The 15,335-nt window shown below is 36.8% G+C and overlaps 3 protein-coding genes and 1 long non-coding RNA gene across 5 annotated transcripts in view; 1 reads left to right on the top strand and 3 right to left on the bottom strand.

The window, feature by feature from the left end:
* ft (cadherin-related tumor suppressor fat) overlaps positions 1 to 4,025 on the top strand; it is an 88,683-nt gene extending 84,658 nt beyond the window's left edge. The window contains exons 18-21 of the mRNA XM_046618700.2: positions 28 to 471; positions 551 to 917; positions 1,043 to 1,261; positions 1,364 to 4,025. Coding sequence (XP_046474656.1) covers positions 28 to 471; positions 551 to 917; positions 1,043 to 1,261; positions 1,364 to 3,394 — 3,061 coding nt within the window. The 3' untranslated portion in view covers positions 3,395 to 4,025. The remainder of the gene's footprint in view (positions 1 to 27; positions 472 to 550; positions 918 to 1,042; positions 1,262 to 1,363) is intronic.
* The window catches only part of LOC124215428 (uncharacterized), a 35,345-nt gene extending 25,371 nt beyond the window's left edge, over positions 1 to 9,974 (bottom strand). Inside the window, exon 1 of the long non-coding RNA XR_006882355.2 lies at positions 9,326 to 9,974. This is a non-coding gene — a long non-coding RNA (uncharacterized lncRNA). The remainder of the gene's footprint in view (positions 1 to 9,325) is intronic.
* On the bottom strand, positions 4,417 to 8,067 carry LOC124215411 (uncharacterized protein C1orf198 homolog). Its single transcript, XM_046618789.2, has 2 exons — positions 7,391 to 8,067; positions 4,417 to 7,280 (listed from the first exon to the last, which is right to left on the bottom strand). Exons 1-2 carry the CDS (start codon positions 7,679 to 7,681, stop codon positions 6,648 to 6,650), a joined length of 924 nt encoding a protein of 307 aa, XP_046474745.1. The 5' UTR covers positions 7,682 to 8,067; the 3' UTR covers positions 4,417 to 6,647.
* A 545-nt stretch (positions 9,975 to 10,519) lies between the features above and the next one.
* On the bottom strand, positions 10,520 to 12,577 carry Dysb (dystrobrevin binding protein dysbindin). 2 transcript variants are annotated; one of them, XM_046618795.2, is made up of 5 exons: positions 12,320 to 12,576; positions 11,808 to 12,097; positions 11,436 to 11,591; positions 11,080 to 11,220; positions 10,520 to 10,942 (listed from the first exon to the last, which is right to left on the bottom strand). In XM_046618795.2, exons 1-5 carry the CDS (start codon positions 12,373 to 12,375, stop codon positions 10,851 to 10,853), a joined length of 735 nt encoding a protein of 244 aa, XP_046474751.1. In that variant the 5' UTR covers positions 12,376 to 12,576; the 3' UTR covers positions 10,520 to 10,850. The 2 variants fall into 2 exon arrangements, with proteins under 2 accessions (XP_046474751.1, XP_046474752.1); XM_046618796.2 differs by lacking the exon at positions 11,080 to 11,220 and having other exon boundaries at positions 12,320 to 12,577.
* Between the last annotated feature and the right edge of the window lie 2,758 nt (positions 12,578 to 15,335).

Genomic DNA, 15,335 nt, shown 5'->3' with positions numbered 1-15,335 from the left:
ATAACAGAGTACTGACTTCAATTCCAGATATCGCTGCAGTTGTCCCGAGGGTCATTATGGCCGCCACTGTGAACGTTCGACTTTTGGGTTCGAGGAACTTTCATACATGTCTTTCCCAACATTAGATGTCAACACAAACGACATCAGTATCGTTTTTGCTACAACAAAACCAAATGCTCTACTGTTGTACAATTATGGTCCCCAAACTGGAGGACGTTCCGATTTTGTAGCTCTAGAATTAGTTGATGGAAGAGCTGTGTTTTCCTATGGCGGTGCCAGAAGTGCTATTACTTCCGTAACCATTAGAGCGGGTGAAACATTGGCTGATGGAAAATGGCGAAAAGTCACAGCTACGAGAAACGGAAGACTTGTTTCTTTGAGTGTTTCTAATTGTAAAGAACATGGAGACGTGTGCGAAGATTGCAGACTTGGAGATGTCACTTGTTATGCCGATGATATTGGTCCCACTGGGTTAGTACATTCAAATCAACCGTCATATTACAGGTATTACTCTACAGAAATAAATGACATTTATTTTTTCTTATTTCAGAACTTTAAATTTCTACAACAACCCACTCATGTTAGGGGGTTTAGACAGTGCTGACCCAGTTTTAGAACGTCCGGGCCAAGTACATTCTGATGACCTCGTCGGCTGTGTACATTCAGTTTCAATAAATGGTAGACTCCTGAATCTAACTAATCCAATAGAATCACGAGGGGTAAAGGCTACTTGTGGAAGATCGGAACGAAGTCCTTGCGCCCGAAGTAAAGAGGACTTCTCAGCCTGTGGGGCCAATGGAAAATGTTATGACAAATGGCATCAGGCAGTTTGTCAATGTGATAAATTCATATCACCAAACTGTTTGGGTGCTTTGGAACCAGTGAATTTGAGCGAGGGTGGATTCATTGAATTTAAGGTGATTAGAATTCGAAGCAAGGGTGTCCACCCTTAAAAGCATTTTCAAATTTAAACTAAAATCTCATGTCATGGAAAATAAATACTATCCCAGTATAAATGTATTAAGTGTTAATTTTTGATTAGGTCTCGGAAAAGCACAAGAGAATGCAACTACTGGAATATCTTTATGGTGGATCCACATTGTGGCATAGGAACAGAGTTGTCAGAGATGTTCCGGAGGAAAGTAGCCTCTTAACCGTGGCTCCAGCACCACCGAAAACAATTGGGTTAATGTTTCGAACTGTACGTCCTGATGGTATCCTCATCTATGCAGCAACCAACAAACACTTCACATCTGTAGAGGTATACATACTTCATATACTCAACACCTTATAACTACATTTATTTCACACACCGATATTTTCTGACCGGTAAGATAACAAGAAAATAACATTCGGGTTTCAGCTATCCAACGGGCAATTGATTTACTCGTCATTACTGGGATCTCCGGTGAACATGACAGCTACGGTGGAAGGTGGTTTATCGGATGGACGGTGGCATAATTTAACTCTGCACGCATACTCACGCGGACTTAGATTACTCATTGACGGTGTTTTGGCTGGCGATGAACTAGATTCAGCCGGGGTTCACGACTTTTTGGATCCATATCTGTCCGTTTTATCAATTGGTGGAGTTCAACGACAACTGTACTTTGCTCACGAATCGGTGCCAAAAAGCTTTGAAGGGTGTTTGGCCAATTTCACAGTCAACAACGAAATTCAACCGTTTAATGGCTCTGGATCTGTTTTCAAAGAAGTCATGTATCACGGAAAAGTTGGACTGAACTGCCGAGGACCCATAGGAATTAGCGCCACAGTGGCTCCAGACCCACTAAGTATTGGCATAACATTGGTTATCGTATTTTTCGTCATCCTGCTGGTTGCCATATTGGTTAGTTTCGTGGTCTTCCGACTACGCAGGCAGAGCAAAGAGAAATCAGCGCCGTCGGGAGGGAATAAAAGCAACAATACCATAATGGCAGGGAACGCTTTGGTTGGACCTGGAGGCGACAATATGATGTCGAGACACGAGAACACTTACATTTCGGACACGTCTGATCTTCGAGGAGTCGTACATATGGGACCAGAGCTGATATCGAAGAAGTATAAAGAACGCGAAATGAACTCGTCCGAACACAGACCGCAGAGACCCGATATCATCGAAAGAGAAGTGACTAAATCACCACCGATTCGTGACGATCACCCTCCATTACCACCATCAACACAGAACTCTCTACACCCCCACGACCATAATCCTGAATCAGAAATACCCGAACATTATGATCTTGAAAACGCTAGTTCAATAGCACCGAGTGATATCGACATTGTTTATCACTACAAAGGTTACCGGGATGGGATGAGGAAATTTAAGCCAACTCCTCCAACACCAATTGGCAGCTTCACCAATCACCATAAACACACGGGACAACAACACAGACATACAGGGCCCTTTCCACCGAGAGCTGTGCCGCCGCCGGCTGTGGTACAGCCTCCGGGACCAGCTCCAAAATTATTGCAAAGTACTCCACTAGCCAGATTATCACCGAGTAGTGAATTATCAGCCCAACAACCGAGAATACTAACGTTGCATGACATCAGTGGCAAGCCTTTACAGAGCGCTTTGCTAGCTACAACTTCGTCATCTGGTGGTGTTGGAAAGGATGCGTTGAACTCGAATAGTGAGAGGAGTTTGAATTCGCCAGTAATGAGCCAGCTATCAGATTCAACTACAAGCCGTAAGGCACCACAATCGAACAACGAGAATGTCAACAACGTCTCTTCAGGACCAATGGGCTTAACGGCTGAAGAAATTGAGAGATTAAACTCGAGACCGCGAACATCAAGCCTGGTATCAACCTTAGATGCGGTAAGCTCATCGAGCGAAGCTAGAGGCCCGCCTGCCCTCGGCGCTTTGCATCATCACAGAAGACACACGCCGCCGCAAGAGCGACTGGAACGGCGTAATTCGACAACTACGGATGAAAGTGGCAATGACAGTTTCACTTGTTCCGAAATAGAATATGATAACAACTCGTTAGTGGGCGATAAAAGGTCGAATAATTTATTCAGCAAGCCAGATGACGAAGTAGTGCCATCAAGGACTACCGAGACATCACAATCTTCCAAACCTCAATTACCACCGAGCGTAAACTACGACGGATTTGATAGTTCGTTCAGAGGCTCTCTTAGTACATTAGTGGCGTCAGACGATGACCTATCTACACATATGAGTGGTTTGTACAGGCCAACTAATAATGGCTCACCATCAGCCAACACGGCATTGAGCTGGGATTATTTATTAAATTGGGGACCTAACTTTGAGAGTTTAGTCGGAGTTTTTATAGACATTGCTGAATTACCAGACAGCGCCAGTCGAGTACCCAGTACGCTCAGATTGCCAGCTAGTATACCCAAACCTTCTGAGGAGTACGTCTAGTGCAAAGAAATTAAATAAATCTTTGATAATTTTAAAAAGTAAATTACTTGCGGTGAAATTTATTTATATAGAAGAGTGGCTCAACTTTAGCAAATATTTTAACGATGTGAATAATTTAAAGATTAATTTAAAAAAGCAGCCATTACTTGCACGTTAAAAGAAAAATAGGGTAATTGAAGAAAATGTATTATAGCACCGCCGAAGGTAACGAAATAGAAGCATATCTCGATTGAATTAATTTTAAAGTGATAACTAATGGTGCACAATGTAAACTCATGATTATATTACCAATGACAGTAGTGTGATACTGTAAAGCTATAAACATCTTGCCATACAATGTTCCATAGGACTCTTAAATGAAGAGAATTGAATATATTAGTTTTAAGACGAAATAGCATGTAAAAAATCTTATAGATATGTGATTTTCATCACCTTGTATCAGGGTGTATAATTTGTTTAGTAACGTGTGAATATTGATTGGAGAGTGAACGATTAAAAAGAGCTATTGTAAGAAATACAGTCATGCGAGTTTGATCAAAATGTCGATAACTTGTTTGTAGTTCTTGATATTAACCGACGTAAGAATTGACTTATGAATGACCCGCATCAGTGGTTTGACTAATGGAAACTTGTAAAATGAACAAGATGATTCAATTTAGTATTTTTCTCATAATGGCTCAATTTCAATTGTATATCAAGTCTATTCTGAATATAAAATACTCGCCACTGAGAATTACGGTAAATTCTCAAAGTCGTGCAAGAATGTGGTAACAAGCATTGTTGCAATCCTAGCCATAACAGCGTTTTTAAACAATATATGCAAAAAAAAACATTGTCCAAACTGCCAGACTGATTTTATAGATTTTATTATGTAATATAGCTATGAAATGAATTTCAACAATGTTTTAATGAATGTAAATTATAATAATTGTTTTGTAAATACTGCGTAAGAGAGATTATGTTACTGTAAAAATATTGTGTGAATGTATGAAAATTGAAGAATGCAATTTGCCACATTTGTAATAAAAATTAAATTTATTAATTGCACGTTTTCTTCAAATCATTCTCGGTTATGCTAATAACCCGATTTAATTTCATACTAATTGCATTTTAAAAATTATTAGAATGTATCCACGTGTTCCCACAATTTATCAAGGTAAGTTCATCGGAGTTAGGCCCACATTTTTTCAACTAAATTTATCAAAGGTACGCAAAAACTGCAATGTTAAATATTATTATCTAATTTTATCTGACACGGGCAAAGAAAATCGCAGTGGAAGGGGCTAGGTGAATCAGATCTTAAAATAATTTTTGCTAATTCAAGTACTATCAGGCTTTTAATATATCGAAAAACGAAACTCGTTACGTAAAAAACCTATGAGTATACAAAGAAAGATTAAAAATCTTGTATTATTCTAACCAATTTGGGTTCCAAACTTACAATACTACCGTTACTAACTTATAAAGATATGTTTGTTCGCTGGGTAGTCTTAACACACAAAGTAATATAAAAGCTATTTTCAAAAATTGCTATTCAATATACATTCATTGTATGCATTATCCATATATGTAAAATTGTTCTATTATTGAAAGTATGCAAAATATTGTCTCAAGTCACGAAACTATACAATTTTGGATTTATACTAGACATTTTCTCAAACTTTTCCCGAATCTTAAGTATTCTAGATCATGCAAATTTCTAATGTCCATTATAAATGTAATTTTTATTTTGTTCTGCGTGAAATCAGACTAATTTAATCTAATAGCCTCACAATTAGTAACTTATCAGCATGGCCATCAACTACTTGCTTTAGTTTATAAATCCATTAGCCTTTTGTACGGATATTATTGATATAATAAAATAATTCGAGGTAGTGCTAAAGTTGTAAACATTCTCTGACATCAATAATGTATCCACATCTTTAGAACAATTAGATCTTAAAACAATTAACGTTAACTGCAATCATCTTGAAATTGATAAGTTCTCAGAGCATACTCATAAATAATCAGTTTGAAATGAAACTTTATTAGTCATGAAATAATGTTATCAAGAATAAAATTTAGGCAAATGCAAAGGATCGGAACTATGTATAGACCACATTTTTACCTCTTCTTCCTAATAGCCAAGAACAGATATCAATAGAGTATGCATATCAGATTATTTTGCATCACCTAATACATTAAAACCGTGAAATAGTGATAGATCATGACGTCAAGTTTATAACGTTAAGGAAGTCGATCTACATCAAAAAGAAAATCAGCCATTGAAACCAGTAAAGATTTACGAATGTAGAAAATTTTTACGCTTGGTAAACATTTGCGCGAGTAGAAATTTACTTTTCTTGTACCATCCCCTCAACTTTCAATCAATGGTTGAAGTAACTGAATTGCATACTTATATTTTGTTGCCTTCACTTTAACCTCATGATAGATGCACCTGAGCATACTTTGTCATAAAAATCGCACCCCGGCGACAAAAGTGACAACTCAAAAATTGGCATTTTTAAAATAAGACCATATTTGGAATTGCAAACTTCGAATGATCTATAAGCTTCAAAAGTGAATTTTCCGTAGTTGAAAAATTAGCCATCACAGAGCAGAGAACAACAGGTAACTTCCATGAGCATGCAAAGTTTTTACTCACAGTTATTTGCTTCTACTGATAAATGACTATTTTTAAGTTGTACCACCTTTGTTGCTGGGGTGCAAATTATATAACTTCAAGTTCAAAATTTATTAGAGATACCATTAATTACAGACTAAGCTGGTAAGGGCTTGTAAGTAAATCGCTTGTGGCATATAATGCATCCCAGAAAATGAAGAAACTCTAGATCGAAATAGAATGCAATTCGTAGCTTTTCAGCAGGGATGGTATAACCAAAATCACGACTCGGAATATAAGGTAAATACTGGTAGATCAAATGCACAGTAAAACGAGTAAAATGCGCATCATCCATGACACCGTCGGTAAGATATAATAAACTGACTAACAGGATTTTACTATTTACTGACCGTCGACGTATTCATTTACGTGATTAATAGTCAATTTACAGGGACACCATTTCTGCTCTATACTATAATTTGCAATGTATTTATTTCAATATTTACTTTGGTATGCAGTAACAGCTTTCAGTGTCATAATTTCAATTACCTATCAGAAATAGAATTTAATTCGTGTACGTATCTAACTGGCCCAATGAAACGAAACATTACAAATAGTGATTATTAATATGCCTGAGAACATGTTGACCGATTACCAATTGTCCAAAAATTCAAAGCCAGTCTTTGGAATACCGTCATCCTGAAGTTGTGATAATTGAAAACTACTGTAAGAGTTGGGCGTTTCTAATAGTGCAGTTGACTCGTCGATTTCATTAGTTTTCGTTTTTGAGGATGAAGTCAAGTTAATATTCATCTGGTTTTTATCCACATTTTGAATTGTTATCTGACAATTTTTCCCTGTTAGATTCTTTTGTGATACCAAACACTCCGTATCCTCATTATTTAAATTGTTTTGAATTTTAAGAAGTGACGTTTTGCCAATGAGCTTTGAAAAAATACTCTCTGGTTTATCTGTTTCTGGACGACTGTTAATCAAAATATCACGCTCATTAGCAACGTAGCTATTGGTCTTATCAGGGAAACCTTCGGACTGATTAAAACTCATACGATTAATAGATGCTTCGTTATGATTATAATTATCATTGCGTAGAGTATCATTATCCCTTGGTATTTTTGACGGGCTTGAGAAATGTGAAGAATCACTGATATAATTACTTGACAACTTCGGCTTTGCCTCTTCATGCGATTCGAACACATTCAAATTCATTTGAGATTGAGTCATCACAGAAAACGGTGCCGAATGTTCATCGCGCCAGCGTAAGGTCTGAGAAAAAAAATGTTGACTGATTTAGATTACCGTGCAATAGCGGGTACAGCTTATTCTCTGCATGTCCGTAAACAATGAATATGTAATATCCACTGCAGACAACTCACCGATCCAGTATCATCAATCATGTATTTCATTCCCGTTTGAATGCGCAACTTTGGATAACTATCAGGCAAGTCTTTGACATTTTCACTTTTTTTCAAAGTATATTTTAGAGCCACTTCAGGTTGAATAATCGTCTCATCTATAGCTTGATTTTTCTCCGCGAGACTTAAAGTGTTCCATAATCCTTCGTAAGCATCTTTGGTTGCAGCGACATCTTCGCCGATTCGTTGTGCGAGAGGATTTATATTATAGAAATACTCTTCGGCGAGAGCATTTAAGGTTTTGCTACTCATATTATAGAGGTTAGCAGAACAACAATGCCTTGTCCAGAAATCATTCAAAACAATTGATGGTAAGACTTTTTACCATGCTTTTTACCACTCTTGCATATTCATAGCATTAGCACAATGTATATGAAAAAAAGAATAGCTTCTGGTTATACCACTTGAATCAATTATTTATTCCCCCTTGCTTGTATGATCTACCTCCTCTTTTTTTGCGAAATGAATTCTGCGCGTATGCATACAACATTTTATTCGTAATTACACAAACATTTTGGAATTCCTGTAATTTCCTTGACAGACACAAAATTTGTTTGCAGCCTCTGACAGAGTTAAAAATTGTGATTTGACAGGACGCGCCTCGCCGCCTGCCTAACTACCAGCCACCAGACATCCATGTATGCAAACTTTGCAGTCCCCAGCCTGGTTTTCAATGATCAAATTCATGCTGACGCGACATAGCTGTACGCAGCGTTATGATTGGTAGAAACTCGTTGATCTGCGTTAGTCTGAATTTTCACGCGTGCACCAGGTAGCGCGAGAGTCCGTTTTCTAGGGGCTCTGGAGGTGCATTCCGAAACTAGCTGATAGCGCTAAAAACTCCCTAAGCAGAGTCAGAGTTATCCACGAACTCGGCAGCGCAAAAAATATAAAAGATAGTTGACAGCACTGGAAGCTAGTTTCGGAAAGCACCCTAGGTAGCGATTCCCTGCTTTATTAGTATTTCTACTGGTCAAAAACCCGGCCTTAAAATCCTGCAGCAGCATTTTGCTGCCTGTGAATATTCAGTCTTTCCATACCACTTCCTCACATTTCTCAAGTAAAATTTCGACGTCAGCTATTTTACAACGCATGATTATCTTTGAAAAAATGTTCCTTTTCACTGCCAACTTGTATAGTTTGACGTAATTCAGAAGTACTTTTACTGGTCGCTTGTGAATTGCTGTGTTTTACACCCGTATTCATAGTCCTTCCTTGAGGAACAAGGATTCCTTGGTCATGAAACGTGAATTGAGAACAAGGAATCCTTGTTCCTCAAGGAAGGACTATGAATACGGGTGTTAGACTATAATTATGGGCGTATTAATACGCATGCGGCCCCCACGACCAACAGAGACTTATCCCGCTTAAAACAGCAAAGTATCAAGTCCACGCGCAAAAAGCGTGATGAATAATCTTGAATGACCAAAAACTTGGAGAGTAGAAGAGAAAGAGTCCATATAAACCATACAAAGTTGCGAAATATTAAACACAGTGTTTCAATTGTTTGGGTTCAAGTATATCTTGAATAGTTACAAATTCTTTCAATTTTAATCCCATTTAATACCTATTCGTCAATTTCAATCACTATTGGGATGTCAACTTTCTTAGTCTATTTAAAATGCATTAAAGTTTTCTATGGATTAATTTTTAATACGCGCAAGCTTCACATCATAATCTATACTCCTCAGCGAACTTCCTACAATTTCGATTTTCTATTTGAATAATGATATGATAACACAGGGAAAAAGAAGAGGTAAAAGAATGGAGCACAAAAAATATATATTTTGAACCGGCATCTTTCTTTTACGCAAGCTTGAAATTTCCAGCCCAAGCATAAGCGGACAGAGCAGAGCGTCGACGCATAAATAAAACGTATAATTATATTAAACTTACCCATTGCTGAATTTCTGCATAATGTCAGCCTACTTCACGTTGCTGCACATAAATATACACACATGTTCACATCGTCCTGTTTTGTCACAGAAATCTTGATATGGTAACAAATTTTCACAGGAATTTTTCATACACTATATCAGATAAGTTCGGCAATGGATTCATCGGAGAACTAGTTTACTGACTATTGAATTGTATCGAAAGTATCATGTGCATTCGATGTTCAGTTTCTCCAATAATCATATCATAAAAAATTGAGACAGTATACGACACTGTAACACTTGTTGACAACAAAGTTATAACTGGCTTATTCACGTCTAACAACCATAGACTGCCTCTTTTAGGTTAAACACGAGCTGGTTTGTGAAAGTCGCGGTAATAATTTGATAGTGAACAATTAATTAATCAATCTGTTCGCGTCCGCCGCATTTCGATTTAGAAATAAACAGTAATAATCAATGGTTCTGTTTACTAGCACGAGTACCCATGAGAAAAACAAATATCCATCGACCACCAAATCGCGATTCATACATCAATATTTGTCATATACGTGACATGATTTGGACATAATTAGACACAGTTAAAAGAGGGACGTGACCGATCAGAGCGATATTTAGAGCATCGTTGATTTACTCACACAGGAAAAACCGACACGCTGAAACAAGCACGTCCGGACTTGCCAGCGTTCCAAGAACTTATATCAGTAGCAAGATGGCTGCCGATAAGCCGAACGTTGCTTCGGCGACTCTCGGAAATGCTCGGAAATATTTCATTTGTTTCCATGGACCGCGACGTGTGCTACGATTGAACGCGTTTGAATGTCAAATTTTGTTTCTGAATAAATGGCACAATTGATACACATTACTGCATACAAAATATGTCTATGTACAATAGTAATTATTATCACTGCTGCAGGCACTTTTGGGTATTTGAGATTTTTCCATCTAAGCTCACCTAATATTGGTATTTTAGTGAATGTTACGGAATGGCCCTGCACACGTGGCACGCTCAGCACAATCTATATCAGCTTGTCTTTGAATACGATTTATTATCAATAGCCGTATGCGACTGTACAAACAACGTAGCGCTTTTTTTATGCAAATCCGTTCATTCTTGAAATTCAAAATATTAGGAGTACAGCAGGTACATATTCTGGCTCATTCGAAGACTAATAGTAAAATAAATAGATTATATATTTTAACCATTATTTAATATAGCTTTATTTACACAACACTTACACGCTGTATTCTCATTTGACGCAAATTTTGAATTTTTTTCTGTATTTCAATAATGTATCATATATCATTTGTATCAACACCTCTTTTCCCTTACATGTACAGAATATACGTTAGTTAGCCACTATTTACAAGTTTCCCTGAACAAATACGTATGAATATGTATAGATGTGGAGCATTTGCTGTCGCTTCTTACAAACTTATCGTTAGAGCTGATAGATTCAGGCACCTTTGATCGTACATGTTCATGTTTTATACTGATCATCAAGATTTTTCATAAATTGAATCAATCAATTCTTAAGAAATTCATCCAGATCTGCAAAATCAGTATTATCTAATTCCACCTCATCTAGCGATTGACCGTGTTGAACACTCGCTAATTCTGGAAGTAGAAATTAATATGTAATTTTAATTTCACACTAGATAATTGAATATCTCTATTCAATTTCTGACACTCTCAGTTACTTTCATTTCGTAAAATTGCTTCAATCATTAGGAATATTGGCAAGAGTTACCCACTTGGAACTGATCCAGTGGTTTTATACTCCTGCATCTCTTGCTTAAACACTTCCCCAAAAGTTTCTTGTCTCTCTTTCAGAATTTTTTGCTGTTTGAGTTCATGCAGCAAAACGCGATTGGAGTGATCGTTGGCTAATTTTGCTGAAAAACGATTACCAATACTTTTTGTAATAATAGGACAATACATGGATCGGTTTTGAATTAATTTTTGCAAAGGCAGAAGTTCAGACACTTTAAATCTATAATGAAGAAATAAGACAACAGTTGATTCCATGTATGAAAGTTAACACATTTTGTTACATAACTCTTGCACAACATCAGGTCCTTTTAATTTTAATTGACGCACAAGATATTACCTCTCACAGAATCCAATTCAGATAATTTCTTTTCTTTATAAAGTGCCAACTGAAATCTGTGATCCAGCTGACTGCTCTGTAGGTCTAGAGTTTCTTTCAAATCTTCCATTTCAAAAATGGCTCCTTCAACTTCTTCAAACAATTCTTGGAGTGACCCTGCATGGACAAATATTTTGAGAAAACAGACTTTAAACAAGCTTTTATAGAGTATCGCAAAGTGCATTTTAAATTATATGACCTGAACAGGATAAAGGTAACGAAATCAACACTAGTATCCGTCATCAAATTACTTGCATCATTATCAGTTTCTGAACCAGGAATAAACATTTTGCATAACTGAATCCGTAATTGAATAGATGAATGATGGTTCACCTATCTGATCCATCAGATTCTGAATATCATTATTTATTTTTGGCACCGACGCTAAAGCGTTATTGAGTCGTGCAACGCTATTCCACTCTTGCTCCAGCTTCTCATGAATCGATGCTACCAGAGAGTCGATTACTTCAGCATTCCCTGCATTTTGTTCAGTAAGATCGTGTAGCTCGTTCCACTCTGTTTGGTAGTGGAACAAGAGATCTGCTCCCGCATCGTAATTAACATTTCTGACATTTGCTGTCTTCTTAGGTTTCGAATTATCACTTGCTGTAAGTCCTTTAATGCTGAAATATTTCACGTAAAATAAGGTTGATCTTCCTGTCTTTCAATATCTTTTCTGTTTATCGAACCAAACGAATTAGACATTTGCCACAGTACTCTAGGCCGATAAGAAAATTTAATCATTACTACAAACGAGTTTTGATGATTTTCGGTATGAAAACTATCAGCGAAATTGCAAATCAAATGATAACTGGCAAATGTTGGGAGAAATTAAGAGGACGTACCCAGCAGAAATCCCGTCTTGGACAGTCTGAAATTTATTTCGTAATGAACCAAACATTTTTCCGATTCTTGGCACCGCACTCTTCGAATTCAGTTATATTTCAGTGAAAACTGAGAAATAATATTCACACTCTTCGACGTTGTGACATGTCGATTAAATTAATCGGTTTCAGCTTGATTAGGTTAAGTCAAGTGACAACATTTCAAGCTTCAAAACACGTACGGAAAACTGTAAAGTGTAGCTCGAACGTCAGTACAACGCGCCTTCGCCGCATATTCGGCCAACTACACGAGTCACTGTCCGACAAAACGACTTACCATGATAAGAGAATTAGCGCTAACTGCTGACTACTACATCGGTAAAGAAGAGTTTTGAAAATATTAAGAACTTCTTACTTCGCTAATAAATCGATATTTCGATTTTCTTAGGTTTTGAAAATCAAACTAACAGACTCAAACTTGATTCTTCGACTTTTCCAATATTCATAACTGAGGATTTATCGATACTCAAGAGGTTTTTTGCGAACTAATTCACTACAGTTTTCAGAGTAGCAGATCAGTAAAAAATTCAAAATTAACAGGAGGCGCAAATGCTTTCAATTACATGGTTTGTCGATTGGAAAATGTAAGACTTTTTACATTATTATATATACACTGAGAATTTTCAGTAAAATTTGACAAGTTTCATGGTACATTGTTCGCGCAGTGCACTAAAGAGTCATTAGTCAAATTTCACCGCGCAGGTTTGTGAGGTATTTCAGTGCTTGCGTATATTACGGGCAGCTCGTTTCGACGATTGAATTACCCGAACCCGTAATCAAAATCTTCGATGCAGCAGATCGATTCAGGAATAATTTCTATTAAGCAGATTGTATTAAATTTTTAACCATGAATAAGTTTCCAGGAGTAACTTTTACGGTCAATGTATAGATTTATCCAGGAAGACACGAGATATATAATTATAGCATTGAATCGACGTGTAACATTGTATACTAATGGTCCAATTAAGGAACATTAATTAATTTACGATCTATATTGCCAATTTAGGCCCCTACTCGATATTGATTTGTGGAGCGAATTAAAACGCCTACTATAATTAGGAACTAAGTTCTGATTAATTTCTATATCATCGATCTCGCGAGTAATTTAGTTTCTTGAGTATGAGCAAAAAACTTTCCTGTTGATTACCCGAAATGAGTCAGCCTTCTATTAATAGCAAATAGAACTAAACAAACTGAACAGAATAAATTAGAGAATGAAAATCATGTGTGTTATATTTTAGTTACATGCATTATATGTAATGACACTTCAAAGAAGTACTAGGTCAGATTTCGTCTTATTGAATTTTTTGAATTCTCCGTTTACAAAAAAATTGCCTCCATATGATATGCATCTATTTTCTTGGTGTGAATTTATTACCACTTGGATGTTCGTCTTTCACATTCTACTGTCAATTTTCATTATTGAAAAGCCATAGCTCCGAATACATTTTGTTCACAAGACGTAAGCCACATTTCATGTTGTTTTTTCACAGGTCGTGAATGAAATTTCAAATTAATGGTCTTTTGCGACTAAAATTGAAATATATTGAAATCGAACGTTGTTGAGAATTAACGTACTTAATAAGTTTTCAGTCTCTCGCGTTGATTGTAAAAAAGTATTGACGATGCGATGACGAGATAATGTTATCTTCCGTTCCGTCATACGACGAGGAGCTTCTGAAAAGCGCCTACACCAATATCGCACTGATCGCTGATAAAGCTTGGGCGTTTCATCGAGACGATCCCTTCCGAAAGCTGAACCATACGTTGTGGGTTCAGGTAGGATCATTGTCTTATGTGCAGGGTGAGTGCACACTCTGTTTTCCATTTTATTCGTTCCCAATATGTTGCCGCCGTTGAAACTAATCTTGGCATGATGTAGAAATAAAAAGGATAATGCTTTTTAAAGTATCCGAATTGGTTTTACATTTATGAATATACAAATTAGTACTGTTTTCCACATTGGTTGTAGGTAAATTTTATGAACTTTTCAAAATAAATGTTACAAATCCACCGACTCTTCTGATCGAATAATGAAAAAGTCATTAAGATCAGTTCATACAATCAACAACTATGTTAGTACTAGCCTTGAGTCGAATTCTTCATTAGATAAGCAATGATTGCAACATCAATAACAACTACGGATTACAAATCTTGTTATGTCACCAATATTGAAATTTCAAATCGTAAAATTCGAACCATGATGCGAATACTGTTACTATTATCGAGTTTACGACGACTGCGATAGTATCTTTTCGTTTCAATACCACCATTAAAAAAGTGGAATAACGAGTTTTATTATCGCGTCTCCCATATCAGTAATAGCGACATAAAACTCCCGTTCTTTAGTACTGATGGCATCGGTTCAAAATAATTGTCAGCCAGAATCTAGGTTTTGTGCGGGCTTCTAACTCTAGAGTGTGATTTCGTTAACTAAACACTCTAAAAGCTTTCAACTCGATGTATAACGAAGATCGCCTATGACGAGTGGTACTCAACACTCACAGTACGATTCAGCACACTCATTAAATATCATAAAAAACGATCATATCCAATATATGTATCTGAGGCTGAGGCACAATCAGTGCTGGAAATATTTCTCGCTTTTATCAGCGTGTAATTTGTATGGAAACGAATTTGAAAGGAAAACGTACTTTTTACCTGATTCCTGTAATAATTCAAAATAAAGTTGTTCAAGGTCTTGAATACACCTTAAAATTTTCCATGCTGAAGGGTGATGCGAATATAAAGTACTTCTTGATAATTACTCAGTAAAAAAGAGAATAGTCCATTCGTACAATGCATAAATTTTATTCGGGGACATTGGACGAATAAAATTTGATTTCGGTAGAACTGTAAACTGACCGCAAGATATCGAGAAAATGGCAACTACCAGCCGAGGTGCGTCCGCGACACAATCCCCGGATCCAGGCTGGCCCATTATGGTAACTACGAATATAGCGAGGAAAGGGAGCGA

The sequence above is a fragment of the Neodiprion pinetum genome, chromosome 3, assembly GCF_021155775.2.
Source record: "Neodiprion pinetum isolate iyNeoPine1 chromosome 3, iyNeoPine1.2, whole genome shotgun sequence".
Lineage (NCBI taxonomy): Eukaryota > Metazoa > Arthropoda > Insecta > Hymenoptera > Diprionidae > Neodiprion > Neodiprion pinetum.
Note: the sequence above shows the minus strand (reverse complement) of the source record. Positions and strands in the feature narration are given on the sequence as shown.

Excerpts from the sequence above, each read along its gene's own strand:
- LOC124215411 (XM_046618789.2), bottom strand. The coding sequence starts at position 7,681 with ATGAGTAGCAAAACCTTAAATGCTCTCGCCGAAGAGTATTTCTATAAT. Across the intron at positions 7,281-7,390 it reads TGATTGATGATACTGGATCG|ACCTTACGCTGGCGCGATGA; the intron begins GTGAGTTGTCTG and ends TTTTTTTCTCAG.
- Dysb (XM_046618795.2), bottom strand. The coding sequence starts at position 12,375 with ATGTTTGGTTCATTACGAAATAAATTTCAGACTGTCCAAGACGGGATT. Across the intron at positions 11,592-11,807 it reads GAATCTGATGGATCAGATAG|GGTCACTCCAAGAATTGTTT; the intron begins GTGAACCATCAT and ends TTGTCCATGCAG. Across the intron at positions 11,221-11,435 it reads TGAATTGGATTCTGTGAGAG|CAAAATTAGCCAACGATCAC; the intron begins GTAATATCTTGT and ends ATCGTTTTTCAG.